The 23127-nt window shown below is 39.4% G+C and overlaps 1 protein-coding gene across 1 annotated transcript in view; it reads left to right on the top strand.

Annotated features, from left to right (window-relative positions):
* Positions 1-23127, top strand: part of slx4ip (SLX4 interacting protein) — a 56001-nt gene that overhangs the window by 18739 nt on the left and 14135 nt on the right. Inside the window, exons 5-6 of the mRNA XM_052089384.1 lie at positions 14218-14295; positions 17024-17112. Coding sequence (XP_051945344.1) covers positions 14218-14295; positions 17024-17112 — 167 coding nt within the window. The remainder of the gene's footprint in view (positions 1-14217; positions 14296-17023; positions 17113-23127) is intronic.

Raw genomic sequence — 23127 nt, forward strand, 5'->3', positions numbered from 1 at the left:
TTTATTATTATTATTTCTTTGTGATGCCAGTCCCTGCAGCCCCCGTATGCCCTTGTCTCTCATGGAGAGTTTGTTTGCTGCCAAGTACTTTAACCTAATTTTCATAGCATCTCTGATACTACAAATTCAAAACACAATTAGTAGGTTTAAACGGAGAACATGAGCTAATTTAGTTGTTGCTCAATGTCTCCGCCAAATAACCTTTTTAAGATCAATCTAAATTAAGTTTATGTCTTTCATTGCAAGACAAAGGGACTTTCTTTCTTTTGTGAAACACTGAAAGGAGATGTTAGGCAGTCCGTTTTTTTTTTTTTCTTCTTTTTTTTCAGGAAAGACCGAACATTATACAGGTTTGGAAAAACATGAGGATGGTTAAATTCTGATTATTATTTGTATTTCTTTTGGTGAAATCTCCCTTTAAAGTTGAAATCGTTTTTGTTTGTTTTTTTGTATAGTGTGAATTGCCCTTCTTTTTCTTACCTTACAGTTTTCCAGGAGTACTAAATAAGTTTATCTTTATATATACATAAATGTTCAAGTTATAAAAGTACAGTTGTATTTCTTCCAACTTGGTGGTCGAGAAAGTTTTCCAAGTTTATCTATTTCGAGGGAATTTTTTTATATTTTTCTATATTATATGGGGAATTTTGTATATTATACACACAGATTAGCATACAGTTTGCAAACTGCCAATGCAAACTCATTGTTCACCTTTTCTTGGAATAAAAGCAATTTGTAGTTAGAACTCCAGGATAAATATTGTTCTCAAAAGTATGTAGAAATATCTCTTTCAAAATATCCATAAGGTAACCATAATTTCCACCAAAAATCCTTGTTGCTATAGTTGTTACACTGTAAAGCCATTATAAATGAATATGGGATCTCATTCTAACAATGCAATTGGCCGTTTACCCCCAATGTATATTGCATCCATGAAAACATGCACTAGATGGATGATTTTGTCCTGCTGTTATTTTTTGAGCATCTTATGCAGGAGTGATTCATTTTTTAGATGCTGTGCCAAGTTAAAAAGAACTTCAATTTTTAATAATATGTCTTAATAATATGTCTTAAGACACCTGCATTTGTTGCACAGTGTTTTAGCTTTTATAACCCTTTAATTGTACTTTTTCATGTAATGGGGATACATACAATATTGGTACAAAAACCAGTAGACATTATACTTGTGAATAATAAACCAAGCAATGTAATTAACTATGCCCCATGCTCCGTCCCCAAAGAATATATATTTTTTGTTATTTTTTGATGATAATAATAGCTAAAACAACATTTAGCACTTATAAAGTCAAAAATGAAGCTATGAGGAAACTATGGTAACCATATATTTAGTTGGGGTTGTTTTACATTAGTCATTCATACATTTGTAAAGGTTATTTGCCCAAATAGAAATAGACCTAATGTTCTTTTGGTCTAGTCTCAACCATACTAAATAAGTTTGTTGCAGTGTAAACTGAGAAGCCCTCCATCAAGTTCAGCCACACTAATGCAATTACCATAACGATGGCCAGAAAAAGCAGACAGCTGTTTGCACTTTCACACCCATCTATAGGTGACTCAGAGATTTGCATGTTCCCCCACTTCAGTGAGTTTGATCTGAAGAGCAGGTCTTAATGGACAGAGGGGAGGAGAAAGGAGGTGGGTTGGTACTTTTTTTTTCCCCCCTTCTCCTCCTTGCCAGACCCCCTTCTTTCTCACAGGTGCCAGGGCTTACAGTGCTGGTGTGGCAGAGGGGGAGGGAACACCTGGCAGGCTGTTCCTCCTGACGGACTGCCGGGTTCTGAGGCATTTTCCCAGGCTCCACAGATGAATGGTCACTAATAGCCGTGGGAGAGGGCTTTGCAAGCACTGCACAGTGTACCAGGCTGACTCTTCTTGGCAGGCCCTGTGAGGAGGGCATAAATCAGTGCTGGCTGCCTGTGACCCAGCCCCATAGCTAGCACAAGTGCGCTGCTGCAGATAGCCTTACCACTGGAGAATGTGTTTACAAGGGCAGAGTGGGAGTAAGATCTCACTCATCGAGTAGAAGGATGTGGGAACCGAGTGCAGTGCTCCATCCTAAAGTATGAACCTGCATCATTTCTGATTCACTCTGTCTGTTTCCTCCTGCCCTACTGGTAGCCTTTGTGCCCCTTGAGTCTCAGTAGTTCACCGAAAAATTTAAATTTTGTCATGGTTTAGTCACCGTCATATCGTTTAACCCTCTATTATTTTCTTTCTTGTGCGAAACATAAGTGGAGATCTTAGAATGTGTGAGCTTTTGTTATTCATACAAGGAATGTGGATGGTGATTTATACTTTAAAGCTTAAAAACACCATAAAAGTTCTTTAAAAATAGTTCATATGACTTTTATGCTATATTCAAAGTCTTCTGAAGCCTTTGATAGCTTCAGAAACATAGTGTGAGTAGTGTGTTTAAAGTGAAAATGGAATGAAAAGATGAGTACTATGAGTACCCTGATGATGTACTTCAACCATAAAAATGGGAGTGTGCAATTTTGGACACTTCATACGCTCAACAGTCAAGGCACGTCACGAAAGGGGTAATGCTGGCCTGACAAAATGAAAGTAATTATTGGTGAATATTTGAGATTTAAGTATTGGACAGAGGTTGGCTAGCGTGTTAAAGCTAGCAGCAGCACATCGTATGCATTTGAAACATCTCTTCTGTCACCTGAAAATACAAATTATTCTGGTAAAAAAAAAGAGCATGTTCCATTTGAGATATCTTACACTTTGTAAATTCATTCAGTAGATGGCCAAGTGCATAGTCTATGTGTACTGTGTATAATGCGTCATTTGGGACATGGCTATAATCTTCCCTTTTGCCATAGTTCTCAAATCTCTTTTGTGGTCGCTTATATTCAAACTTGCTGCATTGTGATCATTCAAGTGATACGCAAGAACCCTTGCCCTTTAGCGTTATTGACGTTGAACTAGTCGTGACACATCGAAAGACGTCATTTTATTAACTGAACATGCATAAATGAGATTTGAGTAATCGTATGGATTATTTTTATGGTGTTTTATTTTATTTTTTATTTTTTGTACTTGGTTTGGCAATGTAAGTCACCTTTATAAAAAGGAAATTAAATCACCAGTATGGAAAAGAACAGCTCTAAAATTCTGCTTATTGATTTAAAGAAGACACTGTGCTGAAATGTCTTGCCATACTACACAAACTAATACTGTACAAACTAGTTTGTCTTGCCTATAAGCATGATTAAATCCCTCACTTTCTGTCTCTTTTTCACTCTCCCTCCATCTATGCCCCCTCCTCGGAAGTTTGCAATAAGAGCCTACTGTTTCTGCCCTGTGTGCCCTATAGCCTGTAAATATAAAGCATGTGGCTGCATTAGCAGCGGTTACCTGCCCTGGAACATGTGAGAAGGACTAGGCAGGATTACCAGCATGGGAAATGGAGACCTGTTAGCAGGAGCTGCCGAATTCCTCGGGCTCTCTTGACTGCCTGTCTGCCTGTCAGTCTGTCAGCCTGTCTGTCTCCTTGGTCTAGAATTAGCCCTTGATGCTTTGTCGTGTTGCAGTTGCTGTGCAAATCCACCTCCTAAGCCTCATGTCTCACTGTACAGAAAAGCCCCTGGACAGCCTGACTCTTTCCGAAGACCTTTCTCAACTCTATCCCCTGCTCTCACACTCAAATTTTTGAATACACAGCTTTAACACACCCGTCTTTGGCTTGGAAATATTGTTTGTACAATCAGTATGACTTGCTCTCAACACACACATACACACCCCGTTCTTTGGTTCGGGGTCAGCTGTGTTCCTCTGGTCATGTCCTACCACAGTGCTCTGTATATAATTAGGGATTGGGGAAGGAGAGCTTGATCAGAATGGGATTCATGGGACTGTTTCTGTACCACATTCTGGTTAGGCAGACACACACACTCATTCAAACACAGCCTCAGTGAACCCAGGCTAACCATGCCGCCTGACCAAAGCACTCACTTTAGGAATTACTAAATCATTTTAGAGGACCCTGCTTTTTCCCATAGCATTTTCATTGCGAGATCAAATGGCAGGTCATGTGCTCACAGTTAATGGTGCCTTTCTCAGCTGAATCCATCATTATATTTTGGCCTACATTGTATTATAATTAAATACATATTTGCAGAGGAGCCAATAACAGTATGGGCGCTGGTTAACATGGATTTGATTGTTCTTTTACAGTAAATAGCATTTAAAATTTCATCTTTAAGGTCTTGTATGCAGGCACCAATGTGCTTTCCAGGTGTATAGTGGGTCAGTTTTAATGCACACAAATTTGTGAACTCACCAGCACGAGAGATTTAGTGGGAGAGAAAGATGAGAAAAAGAAGAGGTCTGGATTCAATGACAGGTCTAGCTCAGGTTCAAACCAGCTCTGCAAAACAGCACATAACTCCCCACATTGTTAATCTGCTGGAATCAAATGGGAGGAATGTGTTTCCATGCCCTCATTCACACCACACTTCCCTGTTTGCTCCTGGGGCCTCCTAGTCTTAAATTTATAGTACCTTATCATTTAAGTACACCACTGCACTCTAAAATCGAATTGGTTGACCTTACTTACAAAAGCATGCTAAACATTGCCTTAAATATGGGATCAATTAAATTAGTCTAGAAATAGCATGTCTTTCACCATGGAAAATACTTGTGTCATCAAGTTCACCTAAGGTGGTTTTCTCGAAGAGTGACCTTAACCATTTAAGTAAAGTTAACTGTAAGGTCGGCATTGAATCAGCTGATTGGCGGGAGAGCAAGATAAAGGGGAGCACAAGGTGCCAGTTCGAGAGAGAGAGAGAGAGAGAGAGAGATGCACGCAGCCATGCTACATATGTGTCTGTGTTGGTTTTATGTTGTTTTAAGTTTCACATTAAACTTTGTTTACTGTTCAACTGGTTCCTGCCTCCACCTTGCCTGTCCTTTAACTGTTACAGAGACTTAACTCAGATATGTGATTTATTGTATCACTGTAATTGTTTTACTTAATTATCTCAAAATGATGTTAATTTTAAACTTACATTATTATAGACTTAAAATGTTAATTTTAAGAATTTTGAAGCAAAATAATTTTAAGGAACATATTTCAATTGTGATTCTAGGGGCCAGTTGCATAAACATAGTGTAAAGGGATTAATGGAAAGGAGGAGGCGAGATCCGGCTTGACATATAAAACTGAAACAAAAAGATAAACACACAAAGGTGTTGGACAGCTGTCCGTAAATCTCTCTCGCACTGCAGCTTCCAGTCGGCCTTTATCCCTCTCTGAGGCTTCAGGGGAGGAATCACAACCCAGCCCCGCCCTCCGCCCTGTCACGCATAGCCACTAAGACTGCGCCTAACAACTAACTAAAGACACCAGAGAAAGCCTGTTGTATAAAACAACCCACAGCTGTCTTTAGGCAGACAGTCTAATTTTCAATGCATTGTGGGAAAAGTAAGACACTAAGCAGGGTGAACGCACTGATCCGATAAAACCCAACAACTGTTGGATGTTGGCTTTTGTTGGCGTTTGTTGCAGGGCAGTGTGAATCTTCTACAAAGTCTCAACTTAAGTCCCTTTTAGCCCTTAACTGAAGCCCTCACAAGCTCAGCTGACAGTTATTTTCCATGGCAACATAGAATGTAAAAAGAATTTAGCCTAGGGCTAATAATTGAAGTAGAATTGTAATAAATGAAGTCCCACCTCACAGGTAAAAGAGCCAATCACCTTTTAGATACAGACATTGCCTGTGAATCAACTTGACAATGCACACATGCATTAGCTGAACCAGTTTTTTAGCGTGATTTTACAAATTTTATCTAAAGACTGCTCGTTTTAAATATGTTCTTTGATCTGAATCTTGACCACCCGTTTTGGAGATTTCGGTCTTTCCCCATTCAATCTAATAGGAACTTTACTTTTATGCCACTTGTTTCTGTAAAAATTAGCTGTCCCCTTTAAGGGACTTTGTAAATACTTAGGTAATTATGCTTTTTTTTTTTTATTGGGAAATTGTTTTATTTTAAGAAACATATTGTCTATTTTGGGGCATAGACATGCACAAAATAATTTCCTTTAAAAAATGAAAAGCAACTCAGGGCTCTACTTTTAAATTGTTTTAGGAGCATTTGTGCTCCTAATTAAAAACAGTTAGGAGCAGAGTCAAAAAATTAGGAGCACAGTTGTAGTACATTTTATTTAGAGATGGTAAAGTTAATGTGCCACAATATAACATGAACAAAAAGGCATGAGAAAACTGAGCTCATCAATTATGACTACAATTAGGAACATTGTGTGAGTCATGACCAAATATAATATTTTCAGTTAATTTGACAGGCTGTATGCCAAAAAAACAAAACAAAAAAACAAGCTCTAGTTATCCTGTTTCACCTTGTGAACATAAATATACAAAAACGCAATGTTCATTTTAGAAGTGTGGTCTTAAATGTATTTAAGAACTCCAAATTGACATCTGCACTGCTAAAAACAAAAGTTCCTGTCACACAATGTAAACAACCAGATGCTACCTATTTCAGTTGGCTAGGCTTTGTAAACTTTTAACTTTTAAAGTAAAATGTTATACTTTTCACTTAATTCAAGTTGACTAAAACATCTCACACAATTTTTTTCACACTTTCTCGGTGGACTGAACGGATGAAATGCAGCCAATGAAGTGTGAAACCTAACTATTGTGCAGTGTATATGCATTTGGGAGTTGTCATTTTACACCGATTATACCATACTATACAACACTTCATGAACTTCAATCTAGGGTTGGGAATCTTTAGGCACCTCACGATTCTATACGATTCCGATTCTGGGAGTCACAATCTGATTTCAAAGCGATTCCTGATACATAAAAAATTATTCTGATACTTCAAAAAGATGATTCTGCTGTGCAAAGGCAAAACACAGTAACTTCATATTTTGACCAAAATTGGGGTTTTAGACTGTAAGTTGCCTGGTAACAGACAGGTCTCACTCAACTATAACCAGGTTTTGAGACAATTGCAGTAACTGCAAAATCCACACTTTTTTTTGGAATAAATATATATCCGAGGCCTTTTTATTTTTTTATTTTAACTATAACTACAGGTTGGTGCTCCAGGTAGATTACATGAGATATGTGCTTCTGTGAGAGAGCAGAGGTCAGCTTCTCTTTTCTTCACCACAGGTGATATAGCGGCAGAAATAGGGGGATGATTATTTCAAAAAATCGATCAAGCATCTCATATGGCTGTTCCATCTGTTTGCTCTGCAAGTTGAAGTCTCACCTGCTTAACATTTATCTACCGGTAACTAGCTGTCAGGTGTGCACACTCTTCCCGACAAGCGAGAGACCGGCAATTTCCTACATACTGTAGCTATACCAGTTTCATGTCTCTAGTATCTTTTTGAGGTAAGCTTCTTCTCACATTATAAAATAAACTCAATATTTCAACATGTCCACTTATTTATTTGATAAGAAGCAGTGTAATAAGCAGAATAATGTACAGTCAACTGGTCATTATATAATGTCCGTCTGACTGTACATTATCCCTTAAATGTTTATGTTTGTACGGTATGAATATCAGCCAAATAAAGCATGTCATTTTAGTGAGATAAAAGAAACTTCGGAGAAACACTCCAGCATGTGACGTCTCTTTTAATAATGCTGTGTTTGTGGATGGACAAATATTAAGTTTAATTTATTAAATGTTTTCACCCTGCTTCTTTAGCCATGCTGAGTTCATGTAAATTTATAGTGCAGGTGTTGGCAGTTAGCAAGTGTTTCATTTGGAGCTCTAATTTAAGGAGACATCTGTTAGTTAAAGGGGAGGGATCTTCCAATAATTGTTTCTCATTTACAGTCTTGATCTTTTTTAATATGTGATCTTCTTTTGGTTGGCAAATGTTATCTTGTTGGGTTTTGTTCTTGAATTTGATCAAGTTTGTTTAGTGAAGTTATGGAAGGAGGTTTCCCGAAGACCTTCAGTTACTTATCTTTACAGCTCTCCTTTTGATCATCTGTCGCATCCTCATGTTGGGCCACGCTGCAGCATTTCATAACCGGGCTAAAGGGGTCACCCAAATGTTAGATTGAACACTCATGTGCAAATATTGTTTCAGGTGGACGTTAAACAGAGTGATCAGATGCACCGCCCTCTCAGCCCAGGCTACAGTTACGCAGCCGGGTGTGATGTGCTTCCAGGAAAACCCCTCTCGCCTCTTCCATGTGGTGACCCCATGAAACATTTGCACACATACACACAATCGCCCAGGAGCCCCACCCTGGCCCAGTCAGAGCATAGGACAAGATCTTAGAGGGTGATCATTCACATCAAAGCGAGGACCAAGAGAAAATGTTTCTCCAAATTCCAACTTGATCACTTAGACACCCCACTGTTCCCAGGATCGCCCATTACAAACAGTAGCTATATGCTCAGATATCATGGATTGTGCCTGATTTTACCACCAGAATATGTATCTGATGCTGTCTGTTTTTAGAGCTCAATGTGTTTAGATTGTATAACCTCTTTGGCTTGTCAAATTCTAGACTGCATTGCTGAGAGATGAGTATTATTCTTTTGCATGTTGAGCTGTCTGTCCTCTCCGTTTGTTTAGAGCTGATGAGGTTTTTATAGCTTGTGTTCGTCTTTGAACTCTGAATCAATGGAAAGAATGCCTCTAGTTTGAGACAAGGGATCACTCACCCCTATTTTCCATTTCATTTCACATTCCTCTTTACATTCTTTAGGTTTTTTCAATTTTCGTTCCTTCTATTGTTATCCCAGGAAGTGGTAAAAGCTCAGGGGGGACTCTGCGTTTGTATGTACCGAAGTACTGTATACATTTCTGCCTTGGCATAGTGTCAGAGGAGTCTGTGGAAAGACATGTTGTGTTTGTGTTTGAATTACTATGAGTGCTTTGCCTCTTAGGGTGTAACAGGGGGTCTCAACCGTCATCTTTAGACCTTGACGTGCTGTTTGCAGTGGCAGCATTTCTTTCACAGACATCTGGTGGTCATGTTCTGCTTTTGTTGGGGAAACGGATCTAATAGCTTGGCTTGCATTGCCGAAACAGACCACAGAATCAGAGTGTAAACCTGTAAACAACAGTTTTTGTCTTGATTCAAAGGATGTCAGGGGTGCTGTAATAAAATATGCAAATTAGCAGAGATGAGAGTGTTCGATCACAAATGGCAAATGGGGGGCGTTTTTAGTTATATTAATCAAATCTATGATCAAGTTCATTTCTGCATAAAAAAATAATAATTTAGACTTGAAAAATACCAGTATCTTTGTTAAATTAACAGCGCAAGAAACTTAAAGAGTTCCATAAAAGAGTGATTTCTCTAAAAGAGTTATTTTCTCTAAAAGAAGTTAAAAAAAGATTTAGCTTTTAAGTCTTCTTTTCAATTACTGGTTTAAAAACCATTAGCGTATGCCATCCCAGATGTGTATGACCTTCTTCTGAATGGTGAATGGCAAATGAATAGTGACCAGAACTCAGAAGGTAAAAAGAAAAAACAAAGGAGGCATAAAAGTAATCCATATGTCTCCAGTGGTTAAATCCATATCTTTTAAACAAAATGGCAGGAGTGGATGAGAGACAGATCAATGTTTAAGACCTTTCTTACTATCGATCTCCACCTTTGACCAGCCCCAACCAGTAGGTGGCTGAATGTGAAAGTGATAGTCACTTCTGCACCAGAATGTGGAAGTGAAAGTGTAGAGTTGCAGTTAAAAAGGACTAAAATATTTATCTGTTTCTCACCCAAACTTATCACATCACTGTGGAAGATATGGATTTAACCACTGGAGTCTTATGAATTACTTCTATACTGTCTTTTGGGCCTTCAAAGTTCTGGTCACCATTCACTTGCATTGTGAGGACCAACAGACCTGAAATATTTTTGTAAAAATCTTTGTTTGTTTTTTGCAGAAGAAAGTAAGTCATATACATCTGGGATGCCATGAGGGTGAGTAAATAATGAGAGAATGTTCACTTTTGGGTGAACTATCCATTTAAACAACCTCACCTTCTGTTGCCTATGCATAAATTCACAATTTTCTTGGTTATGGAGAAGGGGTGGCCTAGGGTCAGGGAATGATATTGGGTGGCGTTCATCCAAAAAATTAAGAAACACTGGTCTTAATAAAACGTGTGGGTCACTGTCCATTAGTAGTAATTTGTCTATTAGTGATTATGACTAGTTTCTCTACTGAAAATGTAATTAGCATGCTAACAGCTGTGCTTTTGCTGTTAATGGAATATTAATGTAAGTGCTTTTATAAAATGATAAGCTTCACATTTTAAACCCATTTACTCCCATTGAAAGTGCCTTGATTATTTTTTTTGGTAATCAACATTATTCCACAAAAGCTGTCATTTGCTCTTATCTTGTATTGAATCCAGAATACTCCTTTAAATGTTTGTATGGTAAAATGTTCTCTGAAAAGTTGTGCTATTGATGCATCAAGTTGAAAATAGTCATTGAAGGGGCCATTTTATTGAGAAGCAACAAGCAACCGCTGATATCTCAAGCAGTACCTTTCTGATCTTCTTTCCTAACTCTATAGCCAGACTTCTTTGTCAGCCTTGTCTTGGGAATTTAATAACTGAATTCACAATTTCACAAGAGACAGAACAAAAATGCTTTTAAACAGTTTTTTGTGTAAGGATGTCTGATTCCAAGCTGGGATGGACATGAATGGAATGATTAGTCTTAAAAGACTTGACTGAAGCTTAAGAAGCACACACGAAAGATAGACGTTTCTTTATAGAAGAACAAACAACAGATTGGTCCCCATATTTCATGAAGGCATCCAAAGTTAAAAAGAGAAAGAACTTGCCCCAGGACCTTGATGCTGAGCAGAAAGACTAATCTTTTGAACCAGGAGTGAGTCTTATGAGTTTTATCTTCCCATAACTCTACCAAGCTTTTAGGCGGCTGGTTGCATACTCAAATGATTAGGAAAAGGAAAGATAAGACTGCTGATACTGTGCACGCATGCTTTCTTTCACTCTCGTTCAAGTTGTTGGTGGGGTTCCATGTGCCATCTTGATCTCTATGCTGGTGTTGCCTTTCTGCCCTAAGCGGTATAGTCCGACACATCTCAAGAGCCTATAAATCTGATATTGGAATCCTCCTCGCCCTAATCTCGGTTAACTCTTTGTGGCAGAAAGGAACACCTGAGGGAGAATTTGATGCATATTTACCTGCATTGCGCACATGGAGACTTATGTGGAGGTAATATAGTTGTTGTCATTCCCAGTAGTGTTGGATCACTCCCTCTCAGCAGAGAAGAGCACTAATCGCCTGGAACCTTGAAACGAATATCAACTTCAGGAGCCTGTTAGGCTGGTTCACCGAGCTTTCACATAAGATGCTTACCGTAGCCTATTATTCTCATAGGTGGACTAGAATAACATTTATGGTAATTATTTTGTATCTTGGATACAGTGAGTAGGTGTAAGATAGGGTGTAATGGGTTGAAGATAGGGTGTAATGGGTTGAAATGCTCTGTTGTTTCAATCTGTGTTTTGAGTGTCACTGTTATTCATGTTATGGTTGTACTTTGAATGGAAGTTATTTCAAAGCAAGTGTGTGCAGGAAGTTTGATACTGCACCCTAATTTATCTTCCTTCTTGGTTGTGAATTTGACTTTACTGTTATTTTTAGACTTTACTGTCTGATTTTACTGTTGTTTCTTTACTACAGTCAGTTATAAGCACTGATGGCTGCATTGTAAACAATTTAAACAACTAAAGAGAAGTTGCTGTTAAACACTGCCTGTGAAGTGGATAAAAGTAGGAGGTAGATCCATCAATCACATTCTGGGGTGCTGATGACAGTTTTGTGGCTAGAAGACAATGTAATTGCATATCATTACCTGCAGAAGTACCACACTCCTGTGTGAAGAAGGCAGCTAGCTGTTAGTGGGGCCTAAGATGACATCAGTTGGCATGGCGAAATGCAAACCTGTCTTCTGAACCACAGTTTTGTTCCATTTGACACATCATGTGTCAAATGGGACTAAACTGGATGTGTCAAATGGGACAAAACTGTGGTTAAGAAGACAGGTTTGCATTTGGGTGTTCTTTGAAGACATACAAATTTAGCAATGTGAGGGAATCACTGTGAGTTCATGCGCAGCTACACTCACCAAGCACTTTTATTTGGTACACCTATACTTATTAGGTACACCTACTTATTCATGTGATTATCTAATCAGCCAATTGTGTGGCAGCAGTACAATGCATACGATCATGCAGATACGTGTCAGGAGCTTCAGTTAATGTTCACATAAACCATCAGAATGGGGAATAAAATTCGACCGTGGCTTGATTTTTGGTGCTAGACGGGCTAGTTTGAGTAGTTCTGTAACTGCTGATCTCCTGGGATTTTCATGCCGAACAGTCTCTAAAGTTTACTCAGAATGGTTCCAACAACAAAAAAGCATGCAGTAGTTCTGAGGATGGAAATGTTGATGAGAGAGGTCAACGGAGAAGGGCCAGACTGGTTTAAGATGACTGAAAGGAAACGGTAATTCGGATAACCCCTCTGTACAATTGTAGTGAGTAGAATAGGATCTCAGAATGCACAACATGTCGAACCCTGAGGCGGATGGGCTACAAAAACAGAAGACCATGTCGGGTTCCATTTCTGTTAGCCAAGAACAGAAAGATTCATCAGACCAGGCTATGTTTTTCCAGTATTTATCTGTCCAGTTTAGTTGAGCCTGTGCCTACTGTAGCCTCCGCTTTCTGCCGCACTAGTGTGGAAGAGCGTAAACTTCTCAAAATGCATTTTTAAAGGAAAAGTATTAGTGTGGATGTGGCCTGTTAGTCTGGTTTTGCATAATAATAAAATGGTATGTGATTATGGAAGCGTTTTCAAAAGTTTCTGATTTCAGTGGAGGAAAATGCTGTTCCAGTGTGGCTTAGAGGTGTAAACATAGTAAAAGTTGTGTGTTTACAGGACATTTTAATAAGACAATTTGTTTTGTCTGTCACTGAAATTTAACTTTTAAAGTGCATGTAAACTTACTGTTTGAGTTTTTTCAGCTCTTGGGGCCATAAGATAACAGACTGAGCCATTTCATGTGGGTTTTATGGTCTTCTGGCAAGCCAGGGGCAGTCTCTCACAGACAGGCGTAGAGGCTGAGGGGTCTATTCAGGGCAGAGAGTGAGAGCTGGTGCATTCTCATGCCTGTTGTCTTGTTTACAGCTGATAGTTAGCGTGTTCACCAGGCCCTCTTTCTTGCTGACAAATTCCTCCCAGATTAAGCAACAGTGCTTCGTCTTTTGCGCAGAGAGGATCTTGCATTCCTTGGACAATGACAAACAGATCTTGGCTGGATTTTTCCTTTGCCTGCTGTCTCTTAAATTAAAACAGAATGGACGAGTAGCTGCTTCAACACTGGAAGGATTGAATAAACTATTTTTGGCGTGTAAACAGTGAATGAGAATGGTTGCGGAGTACTAATTAAAAAGACACATTAGTGATGATTTACACGCACTGATTCGAATTAGAGTTGGATAGAAAGATGAACTCCTTGCTCTAATATATTATCAAGCTAAATGTTGTAGCAATATTTTCTGTATGGGAATTTCACACATTATGAATGTGTAACTTGAGGGATTGATTACAGTTGTCCAATTGTGAATTTCAGGCTCTCTAAAATACAGGTAATCCAGACAAAGTGACACACTATTTGTATGTGGAAGAAATTCATAAAACTCTCTCACCAATGGAGTCAGTAAATACTTTTAGCATTCAGTCAGTCTCGTTGCTGTGGACTTCAAAGGCCTGGAAGCCTATGATAAAGCTCTTCTCTCATTTGCTTAAATGCTTTGTATTTCTTATACATGAAACAGCCTTGGAGCTGTGTCATGTTAGGGACACATCGCCTTTTGTTCTTCAATTTTGCATTTGCCACTTATAATTGATAACATCAGTTTTCAGTAGAGGATTAATGTAATCATTAATCCAATGCTGATCTGTGTTTCAAAAATTTTCCTTATTCACATATAAATGTTTCCTCATGCGTAAATTAGTATTTGATTAAACAAGCAGACAGTTCAAAATGTAAAATTTGTTGATCAGCTTAATGTGAAAATCCCTACTGTTTCTCTATTACCTTTGGAGGTTTTCTTATTGTTTTGAGATATAACTGATTTTTGTGCCATTCTGTCTGGTGGGTCATAACAAATGTGTTTTCTTTTGGCAGGTGGGAACATTCATCTGGCGGTGCAGTTCCTGAAACGACACGTCAACCTAAGATGCGTTGTCAGGCAGCACTACCGAGGTAGCTTATCTTGAGCAAGGCTGAATGAAACATTCCTCATAGACTAAAGAAGACTGATCTGAGTGCTTCTTAACTACATTAAGTTGTCTTGCAAAAAACAAATGATTTAATCAGAAGCACATGTGTTGTTATTAGTTCAACAGCTATCAGGCTCTGTAGGGGGTTATGGTTCAGACCATTTTTATTTAAAAAAGTAGACTGAAATATGTTAAACTAGTTCTGAAAGCCAGATTTGTAGAGTTCTTAGAAAAACTCATTTGACGAAACCACCCATTATGCCTGGTTAGACTGTAAGAGACGAGTTCAGTCCTAACTTAATAGAGGCAGAGCTCAACACATTTTTGAGACTAGTGCCAAGCAGCACAAAAGAAATTATGGTATACTTATCAAAGTCAACAAGTTCAGGGTAAAGTCTCACTATATGATTAGGGGTATGACATGTCAGATTGAAATTACTATCAGCATTACACATGATTTTTATTTAACATGGCACAAAGAAATAAAAACAATGTAGTTGCTAAAACAAAGTACATGCTAATAGAGCTGTCCAGTTTGGATTATTTTCTGTGATCTAGTCAAGGCAAATAGAAGGAAAAAGGGGTTGACCAGTTATTTGGTAAATTTGGCCAAAGTTGGAAGGAAGTAAACCAGAATACATCTAACAGTGTGGTTTGTTGTGATATGTATCAAGTTACATATTTAAAACGTTATTGACTGAAAGGCTGTAGGGAGATGAATTTGCCTTTGACAGCTATACCATTTACTTGAAAAAACAATTAAAGCTCTTTCAACTGAAATTGATATTTCCATGAAAAGGACTCCCAGGTCAATTTATGTATTTGATGTTCATGTGAATCCAGCTGTAATAAGTACAAATGAATGATCATTTTTACTTCAAATGAGATGGTAAAACAAATAATAAAAATATTCACCTTCCTTTCTGATTTTATGAGACTGTGGTGGGTGGACCACAGACATTCTAGGGGGGTCCGGGGACATGCTCCCCCGTAAGAAAATTTTGTAAATTTAAGAGGCTAGATCTATGAAGAACTTTGTGCTCTTGTAATCAAATCAACTAGAGCATACATTTGAGCCAGGGCTTGACATTAAGCATTATCATGTGCTTGTCCTCCGGACAAGTAAATTGGTCATTCACTTGTACGAGTAAAATAGTTACTTGTCAACAAGTAACAAGTTACATGCTCAAGTAACATGTCAAAGTTTATGTTGTTTATTTTTCTAAAATTATGAATGATGCCCAACCTAGTAGTGTATCTATGCAATCAACTCAATTCTCTGTGACAGAAATGTAAACTGCACTGTGTAGTGGAGGAGGCTATTGTCATATGGTAATAATTTTGTCACGTATGGTTGTCAAATAAAGAAAAGCCTCCATTACCAGCAGGGGTACTCACACTTCTATTGAATGAAATCTACTTTTTCATCATGTTATTGCAGCAAGATCTACCATGTACAATAAAGGCTATACCTGATCACAATACCAAAATTTCAGTAGTCGGTAGTGACATTTCACAATTCTCAATATCAGCTTAAAAAGTTAAGTAATTATTCAAGATTAGTAAAAAGTCAGTAATAAAATAACAATAATAAAGAGCAACAGATAGAAATAGATTAAAAATAATAGAAAAAAAAATAGAAAATTCAGTGCTTTTTTAACAGCTTTATAAGTTTTTAACAGCAGTTTCAAATATTCAAGTAAACATTCAGAATGAAAGGCAACATAAAACAACTACTGGTCTTCACTGTATGATTATAATACATTAATACTTTTTAAAGCTACTAACTTTACCCAGTCAAGAGCAGTGAGTGTTTTCTCATTTTCTTGTTATGGTTGTTTGATTGTTATAATGACACTAGACGGCAGTTGGTCTATTAGCTTGCATTTATACTACAAGTCTAAAATTTGAATACATATCCGCTTTTCTCTGCTGTTTATGTTCATTTTAGACATCACTCTCTGTGTGTACATGAATACCTCACCAAGACGAGCATTTTGACTGATATTTGAAACTCATTTTACTGTTCAGGTGCGCATGAGCATTTTCGGAACATGTGCATGTTCAGCCCACACACATCCGCCGCCTGTCAATCAAACAGGGCGCAGAAGTTACTAGATCGCATGCGAATTATAAAATTATTTGTTTTTGGATTTCTTTCAACACCAGAATAAGACTATGAACTTTTTAACAAGTAACACAGGCATAGGCTATCACAAATATAGCTGAATTTTGTTTTGTTATTGACATTATAATCAGTCTGCTTTTACGGTCAGGCAAGTGAAATTCTCTTTCACTTGCCCCTTCAAAAATCCTCTTGTACTGTGAGCTATCAAAGAAATGAAGCAAAAGTGGTTACCTGTGTTGAATTGGCTCATCGGATGCTGAAAATAGTTACATTGTTAGAGCCACTGGTAATAACGTTAACTTTAGATAATTGGTTCCTGTGTGTGTGAGCATGCGCGCGTACAGCGCTGACTGACTGGGAGTGAGAGATGCTTTGCAGAAGCAATGGCGCAAAACACTACGTTAGAGATCTTTTATGTTATTATGAAAAGTGTAAAAATATTTTCGGTTCATTATGAAACTGTGGCAGGCTGCCACAATCTAGGTAATTGATGGGAAACACTGATAACCTATAACACTGTGTATTGTATCCCAATAAATAGTTTAGGGCCTACAACTAAATTTTCATCACTTGTCTCTTGCAGAGTTGCGTGTATTTCCTGAGCGTGTTGTAGTGTGTGCCAGTCCTCCAGAGAATGCTGCACTTCCCAATGTAAATCAGAATCTGGATGTGGTAAGAGATGCTTTTATTATAAATTAATGTATATAAGCATCATTGGGATGTTAATCTGAAGTAGTTGTAGCTTGCTAAATTATGAGCTACTCTTTATTTAACCCTTTCAGACCCTGTCTCCAATGGACATAACTTTTCTCTGGTGTTATTTTAAAGGTTTTTGGCATTTGGTGCCAACCAAATCACAAAGAATATTAGACTGGATGGTGCTCTGAAAAAATACAGGGTTCCCACCTTCATGGAAATATTGTGTTTTCCAGGTCTGGAAATGTAATTTGGAATGACATTTTTTTTTAAAGTCATGGAAAATTAATGGAAATTTCTGCTATTAAAATTCTGCTATGCTTTAAAATATTTCATCCCCCAAATGTTGTTCTTGGCTAGAGCTTTTGTATAGCATAACTTGCTTGCAAGCCATAGAGATGTTAGCAAATCCCTCTTTTGGGTTCTTTTTGATAATTGATCGAAATGTTTCCAGAAATAAAAAATGACAGGAAAAGTTATGGAAAATCCTTGGGTAAAAAGGGTGGGAACTGTTTATGTTCATTTATGTATGTACTGGATAAAAATAAAGATTTTCTGATGCATTGTGATCTTAATTTGAATGATCTCAATATTGATTCTTAAATCTCAAGAACGATCTTTTATCCTATGCACAACTCTCTACACAATGAGACAAAAATTACTCGATTTAACCAAAATTCTAATATGAAATTAATCCTAGTAAGGTAGTAATTATTCTAGGGGCCCACAGGTCCAGGGGGGGCCACAACAAATTCTAAATTGTATTTTATATTTTAGGGGCCCAAAGCAATATACAATAAGGAGCCCCAGAATACCCAGCTACGGCCCTGGTTCCTGGTACTTAAGAAAGAGGACATTCGTTATGAACCCATTCCTGGCAATGGCACCATCATTGACATGCAGTGGGCTCTGGACTCGAGCAGTCAATTCATTCCTTTTGTTTTCTCCCCATATTATTGATAGATGGCAATAGAGATGTTGGAAGGGGCTGATTGGTTAAGGCTCTGTACACAGTTAGTGCTTTCTGAGGTGGACCACTAAAATGCATCAGACTAAATAAGTGCAACCCTGGCTTCTGGGCTGGCTTTTAAATCCATCGAGGACAACGAGTGCAGCAGCAGTTGTATGTACATTTGATCACTTTAAGGCATACTTTGACAGTTTATAGGAAGCGGCAGTTCTGTGGACTGAAATACCTTGTTGATGAGAGAGGTCAACAGAGAATGGCCAGACTGGTTCAAATTGGCAAAGTCTACGGTAACTCAGATAACCGCTCTGTACAATTGTGGTGAGAAGAATAGCACCTCAGAATGCTATTCTGTGATGCGGGTTGGCAGTGTTTTGGCAGCACGAGGGGGACCTATACAATATTAGACAGGTGGTTTTAATGGTATTGTATGCTTTGCAGTTTGTCTGTTGTTTGGTCTCATCTGTTTTTCTGGTAAGGTTTTAAGTCTTATAGTTAAAGTAAGAAATGTATACCAGGATTTGAATTCTGTAATGAGAAGAATTGCATCAAATGGACTGCATGATTATGACAAAAAAAATCATAAATGTCAATTATTTCCTCTGATATTGTAATTTTGATTCATTTTGATAAATAAAATGAAACTTTAAAATACTTCGAGTGAGGCATCTGCATGCCATAATTTTTATGTAGGCTACACGTCTAAAACAGGATAAGAACTGTGTTCAAGAATTCAATAAGTGCTGTTTTATACATCCCTCAATCAAGACAGCGCCATCTCAGTAGCACGAAAAACACAACTGTTTCTTTAAATTTTGAAAAATTATACTCAGAAAATGAGCAGCAGACATGTCTGTGATTGGCGGTCAACCGCTCCAAAACATGTTGTTAATATAATTTTTGACTGAACTGGAGTACACCTCAATGGACTGCTCTAATTTACACTTTTCACGATTAGTCAATTGTGGCAGCTGTTATTGTAATCTCGTTTATTTACCAATTAATTGTGTGATATGTATGCTTTGCTTGGAACTGTCATTTTTGAAGTCTAAAAGAAGACCACAGTTTTATTTGGCTCACACAAATGCTCCCTTACTCACCCACATTTATGGCATCACTTGTGTGTGGGTACAAAAGCTATGCTTTGGTTTAACAGGATGGTCAGTAGTAGAATCTCTGGAGCCATCATGCTGTATCTCCCCGCCCCACACAGATCTTCTTGCATCTTTCATGTCCACATTGTCCCTCTGTGCCTCTCGGGTTGAACCTACTCTTGTCTTCTAATGAAACCCTGGGAAAGCTACACAGAGCCGCCCACCTTGGGATGAACATCAAGAATGAAGACCGTCTCCCTTCTATCCTGCCATTAATGCCGGTACTTTTTCGGTTGAATCATTTGCTTTTGTTTTTCCTCAAGACGTTTTCTTCCAGCCTTTTTTTCTATGTTGCTTTGGCTTTCAATGAAAGCAAGAGTTGTAATAATTTGAGAAAAGTTATCCAGTTCGACAGTGAAAAGTTCACATTGTGTAACCGCTTTTCCAGTTCAGGAAAGCTGGGCTCTTGTTTTTGCATTCCCCTCCCCAGGATGTGGTTCTCTGTGCTTGTATATGCTACAAGGGAAGGTTTGCAGGAGCTTGCGGTGGTGTTCTCTCTCCCTCAGCCTCTTTGGCAGATCGGATGAGAGAGGCATCAGCAGAGTAAGCTGGAGTTTCTCTCATGACAAAACAATTATTTAAATTGCTCTGCTCTAATTTGTCATTTGGAGCCTTTTTCTCCCTTTTCTTTTGCTTGAAAGTTAGCCAGGAAAGTTATAAATCTTAATGAAAAATGTGGCTCGGCAGTATGAGTCACATACGATGTAGAATTTCAATTTGAAAATGATAATGGCTCGCTGAATTTGTTCTTCCGATGTTGTCATATGTTTATAGCGAATCCCTTTTACCACAGAGCTTGACAGCGAGAGTCTGAATGACGCCACATGTTTTGAGGCAGTTTGGGAATTTGTCTGTGGTCCTTCCATGTGATTTAATGCTCATTTTGCAAAACAATGTTTATATCAGCCAAACATGGCTGCCATAACACCTATCCAGATGTCATAAGGTTAGGATTTGAGTCTAACAGCGAGTGGTGGTATGACATGTGATTTCTTAGATGCAGCAAGAGAGCATGAACCTCTCTGGAAGTCGTACTAGCTAATAGAGGTTGAAGATCTCTTCTACTTTTTAGTGGGTCCCTGGTTCAAACTCTGAAAAAGGAGTTTCATTTGCTGGAAAGTTGAGGGTCACCAGTCATTAAAAAAAAAAAAATTCTTGTTGCACTTTAATCTGTTTTGAATGCACTTTTCATACCCCTGTCCCTTAAGATGATTTGCTTATGTTTTTCTCTTTTGTAAGTCACTTTGGATAAAAGCGTCTGTCAAATGAATAAATGTAAATGTAGTGTATCAGTAGGAAATATACTTTTTAGACTTCTAAACATTGCTTTTGCAAATAGATTAGAATAGAAGAACAGGGAGCCCTGCAACAGATGGCATGGCCCCCACATTGCCCCCGACTGAACATCAAGTCAGTCTGGGATTACATGAAGAGAGCAACTGAGACTGCCTAAATAGGTATATGTGGCCAATTCTCCAAGACCTTGGAACATCTGCCAACAACCAAGAAAAACTGTGGCCAGGTGTAACTAAGAAAATTGGTGCTGTTTTGAAGGCAAAGGTGGTCATACCAAATATTGATTTAGCTTTTTTTAAGTTTACTGAACTTTTGTAAGGTGTTAATTGATAAATGAAAATAATTTATTGCATTATTTTTGAATAATGTGCTACGCCTACTCAGCTTGCTGTGGAGACCAGGCCTCCAGTACTCGGCGTCGCCTGATGCTGGTGACCGGGGGAGGGGATGTCCTAAGTGGTGTGCAAGGAAGCGAAAGCACGGCAAGAGGGTAGGGGTCCATGCTAGGCTAAAAACAAACCCTAGCCGGCCGGCTCTCCCTTCTATTCTGCTCAAATGTTTGCTCCCTGGACAATAAACTGGACTACATCCGACTCCAGCAGACTACGCAGCATGAGCTTAGAGACTGCTGCGTCTTTGTTTTCACGGAGACGTGGCTCAGCGACAGAGTTCTGGACGCCGCCATTCAGCTAGACGGGCTCGCCTCGTTTCGTGCCAACAGAAATACAGCTCTGTACGGTAATGACTCGAGGTGTTGGCTTGCATGTTTACATCAACACGGAATGGACTCTATGCTAGTCACTAGTTACAGCTCATCGCTGGTGGAGCTTGTGACTGTTAGATGCAAACCTTTTTATTTACCACGGGAATTCACCACCGTTATTGTAACCGGAGTTTACATTCCCCTCACCACTAATGCTAAGAAAGCACTCGGTGAACTGTATGGGGCTATTAGTGAACTGTAGAACGCTCACCCTGACAGACTGTTTATTGTCGCTGGAGATTTCAACCATGCGAATCTCAAGACAGCGCTCCCTAAATTCCATCAGTATGTGGACTTTGCAAGAGAGGGGCGAACACGCTTGATCTTGTTTACACAAACAGCTTAGGCGCGTACCGGGCGGAGCCCCGCCCCCACCTCGGCTACTCAGACCACATCTCTGTTATGCTAATTCCAGCATAAAAACCTGGCCAGCAGGAGCCATCTCTGCTCTTCAGGACTGTTTTGAGTGTACTGACTGGCACATGTTCAGGGAGGCTGCAACATATGGTGGCTCTACCAACTTGGAGGAATACACAGCATCAGTGACCAGCTACATCACCAAGTGCATTGATGATGTCACCTTCTCCAAGACCATCACCACACACTCCAACCAGAAGCCGTGGATGTCTGCAGAGGTGCGTGTGCTGCTGAGGACCCGAGACTCCGCCTTCAGAGCAGGCGACAAGGCTGCCCTAAGAACATCGAGGGCCAAACTCTCCCAGGCACACGCCCAGAGAATCCACAGCCACTTCCAGGACAGTGGCAGGACAACTTCAGTTGCCTGTGACAAAGATGCTTCCTATCCAGATGCGCTGAATGACTTCTACGCTCGGTTTAAGGCGCAGAACGACGTGGTGGTGAGGAAGACCACCCCTCCTCCCAACGACCAGGTGTTCTGTCTTACCACGGCTGATGTGAGGAAAACTCTACATAGAGTCAACCCACGGAAGGCTGCTGGACCAGACAACATTCCTTGCAGGGTGCTCAGAGGATGTGCAGACCAGCTGGCAGATCTTACCGACATCTTCAACATCTCTCTGAGCAGCGCCATTGTTCCAACGTGCTTCAAGGCCACCACCATCGTCCCCATGCCAAAGAAGTCTTCAGTGTCCTGCCTCAATGACTACCCTCCTGTCGCACTCACACCCATCATGAAGTGCTTCGAAAGGCTCGTCATGCGGCACATTAAGACCCAGCTGACCCCCCTCACTAGACCCACTGCAGTCTGCATATCGTCCCAACTGTTCAACAGACGACGCCATCGCCACCATCCTCCATCTGGCCCTCACCCACCTAGATAAAAAGGACTCATACGTTCAAATGCTGTTCATAGAGTCCTTTTTATCAGCATTCAACACAATCATTCCTCAGCACCTGATTGGAAAGCTGAACCTGCTGGTCCTGGACTCCTCCCTCTGCAACTGGATCCTGGACTTTCTGACTGGGAGACCGTAGTCAGTCCAGATCAGGAACAGCATCTCCACCACCACCACACTGAGCACTGGGGCCCCCCAGGGCTGTGTGCTCAGTCCACTGCTGTTCACTCTGCTGACTCAAGACTGTGCTGGAAAGCACAGCTCGAACCACATCATTAAGTTCGCCAATGACTCGAACGCGGTGGGTCTCATCAGCAAGAATGACGAGTCCGCATACAGAGAGGAGGTGCAGCGGCTAACGGACTGGTGTAGAGCTAACTACCTGCCAAGTGTAATATGGCACTTTTTGTACCACTGTCTCCCTAAGATGATTCGCTGATGTTCTTCCTCTTTTGTAAGTCGCTTTGGATAAAAGCGTCTGCCAAATGAATAAAT

Source organism: Xyrauchen texanus, chromosome 24 (genome assembly GCF_025860055.1).
Source record: "Xyrauchen texanus isolate HMW12.3.18 chromosome 24, RBS_HiC_50CHRs, whole genome shotgun sequence".
NCBI classification, from domain to species: domain Eukaryota; kingdom Metazoa; phylum Chordata; class Actinopteri; order Cypriniformes; family Catostomidae; genus Xyrauchen; species Xyrauchen texanus.